The sequence below is a fragment of the Phytophthora parasitica genome, assembly GCF_000247585.1.
Source record: "Phytophthora parasitica INRA-310 unplaced genomic scaffold supercont2.29, whole genome shotgun sequence".
Taxonomy (NCBI): domain Eukaryota; phylum Oomycota; class Peronosporomycetes; order Peronosporales; family Peronosporaceae; genus Phytophthora; species Phytophthora nicotianae.
This window is the reverse complement of record NW_008649015.1, coordinates 168,636-170,824: the sequence shown is the minus strand read 5'-3', so window position 1 is coordinate 170,824 and position 2,189 is coordinate 168,636. Positions and strand designations below refer to the sequence as shown.

The 2,189-nt window shown below is 51.1% G+C and overlaps 2 protein-coding genes across 2 annotated transcripts in view; one reads left to right on the top strand and one right to left on the bottom strand.

Moving 5' to 3' along the window:
• Nucleotides 1-1,642, bottom strand: part of PPTG_23060 (hypothetical protein) — a gene marked incomplete at its 3' end in the record, with an annotated part of 4,782 nt that extends 3,140 nt beyond the window's left edge. Inside the window, exons 1-3 of the mRNA XM_008908156.1 lie at nucleotides 529-1,642; nucleotides 330-461; nucleotides 64-273 (exon numbers count right to left, since the gene is read on the bottom strand). Of these exons, the coding sequence (XP_008906404.1) occupies nucleotides 64-273; nucleotides 330-461; nucleotides 529-969 (783 nt within the window). The 5' untranslated portion in view covers nucleotides 970-1,642. The remainder of the gene's footprint in view (nucleotides 1-63; nucleotides 274-329; nucleotides 462-528) is intronic.
• Nucleotides 1,643-1,773: 131 nt separating this feature from the next.
• The window catches only part of PPTG_11978 (hypothetical protein), a gene marked incomplete at both ends in the record, with an annotated part of 3,185 nt that continues 2,769 nt past the window's right edge, over nucleotides 1,774-2,189 (top strand). Inside the window, one exon of the mRNA XM_008908155.1 lies at nucleotides 1,774-2,182. Coding sequence (XP_008906403.1) covers nucleotides 1,774-2,182 — 409 coding nt within the window. The remainder of the gene's footprint in view (nucleotides 2,183-2,189) is intronic.

The window sequence follows — 2,189 nt, the reverse complement described above, 5'->3', positions numbered from 1 at the left end:
GTCGTTGGAGATACCAGCACTCAGATCTTTGTAGTATTCGAGGAACTCGTGCCAAGTGATAACTCCATCGCCACGCGAGTCGGACTGCTCGAAAGCGCTCATCATTTCAAGCATCGCGTCCCGAGGCTTCATCCGTCCCGCGAGGACTTCAGGATGTTGTGAGGCATCGTACAGACGCTCAACTTCTTCAAGTGTAGCTTTGCCATCTCCAGACGTATCCAGCAACGCAAACGCCTTCTTCACTAGCAGGATACGGCGCTTAGGCATTGATCCCTGCCACCGAGCTACTTAGCATGTATTTAGACTAGTAAAAGGTACCTAGTGCTTACCCGAAGCCCACGCATAAGCTCGTCAACAGTGATCTTGCCACTTTGGTCGCGATCAAAGCACCGGAAGGTGCGCTCTAATTCTTCTGGACCGGCGTCACTACCCCCCAAATGTGCGATGCCATCGCGAAATTCCTGCGTAGTATCAACATTTTCGCGTGAGAATGGAATCGTATCAATACTCAGTTCTACATGAACATACCTCAAACTCGACCATTCCGTTGCCATTCTGGTCCATTCGACGTAAAATCACGCCCAATGTTCTAATGCCGTTCTTGCCACCAGCTTCCAGAATGCCTTCTCGTATCCTTTCCAGAAGCGATCGAACTCGTCCATTCAGCAGAACACGTCCAGAACATCCCGTGATGGCTTGAGCGAACTCGGCGTAGCTTAGTATACCGTCCAGATCCGCGTCGTAGCGATCAAATAAGGCTTCAGTCTCAGCTTGGACACCGACGAAGTTGAGCGACAACATGGCACGAACGAATTCGTCAAAGTCGACGACACCCGAGCCGTCTCGGTCAAAGCTGCGGAAGTGCTTGGCAAGTAACGCTGCCTGACTGTGCTCGTCACGATAACCCGATCGCACCTCAAACATTTCGCGCAGTTTGGTCTCCATCGCGTCCACTTTGTTATCACTCATGGCTTGTCTTCTAGCGTTCTGCTACTTCGAGAATAAGCAACACACGGGCGAACAGGTGAGTACCTGCATCCTCCTGTGTTGGACCTGTAACAGCCCTTCGGCCTCAAATAGGACCTCGTTTCAAAAGCCCGGAAAGCTGTCAGCTTCCAACATATTGTAGGAATTCGAGAATGTTGCAATTAAGAGCGGAATTGGGCACCGATCACAAAAACTGGAGCACCTCTCTATGGTGTATTCGGTCCAAGTAGCTCGTCATGAGCAAACAACACCTATCCAAGCAACTCATGAGCAAACAATGCAGTCTATCCTTTCATTATGACGACGTGCTTTGCTTGGACCGAATCTTCTTGCAAACATGCATCCGGTGAGCATGATGGTGCATTGTTGATTACGTGTGTTGGTGCAGCATCACCACGGAGTTCGTCATCATTGCAGCGGGGTTGACTTTGCTTGGATACTGTAGTGCAAATGAAATGTTTAACCCTTTTGAGCAAGACAGCAGCAGAGTTTTCGTGTGCGGGCCTGCCCACCCTAGTCCAGCTTACCGGTATAAGGAGGTTCCGAAAGGGTCAGATTGCTGTGCGAGCGTGGGCCGTGGATTTTCACTCATGATGATGCGATTTTGAAAGTGGGTAATCCAGCATAAGCGCTCTTTACCGACAACTTGTGGCGTTGTAATTTCCTATCACGAATTTTAATCACGGCTGCCTCACTGCAACGGCGACCGCGGTGGCAATGTTAATCGAAATCATTCTTCAATTTACCAAGCGCAACACACTTTCCCCTTTTTAGAGCCATTTTACCATGAAGTCAGCGGTTGCTTTTACGATTCTGGCCGTCGCCCTCGCCATTGTCCACGCTCAACAACCGCAGGTCATTAACCCTGCATCGAGCCGCGATGAGATCGACTGCCCCGAGTACTGCCTCGACGTGTATGATCCCGTCGGTGATGACGAGGGCAACACGTACTCGAATGAGTGCTACATGAAGCGCGCAAAGTGTCACAATGAAACACCCTCTCCTGAGTGGAAGGACCTCCGCGTTATTAGGAACGATGGCTCCACTGCCAAGGAATGCTCGGATATCTGTCCTGCCGTTGTGATGCCCGTCTGTGGCTCTGACGGTATCGGTTATGGCAACCCGTGCGAGCTCCAGGCCGCTGCCTGCAAGCACCCCGAGCAAAACATTGTCGAGGATCCGACTGGCGACGCATGTGGGAA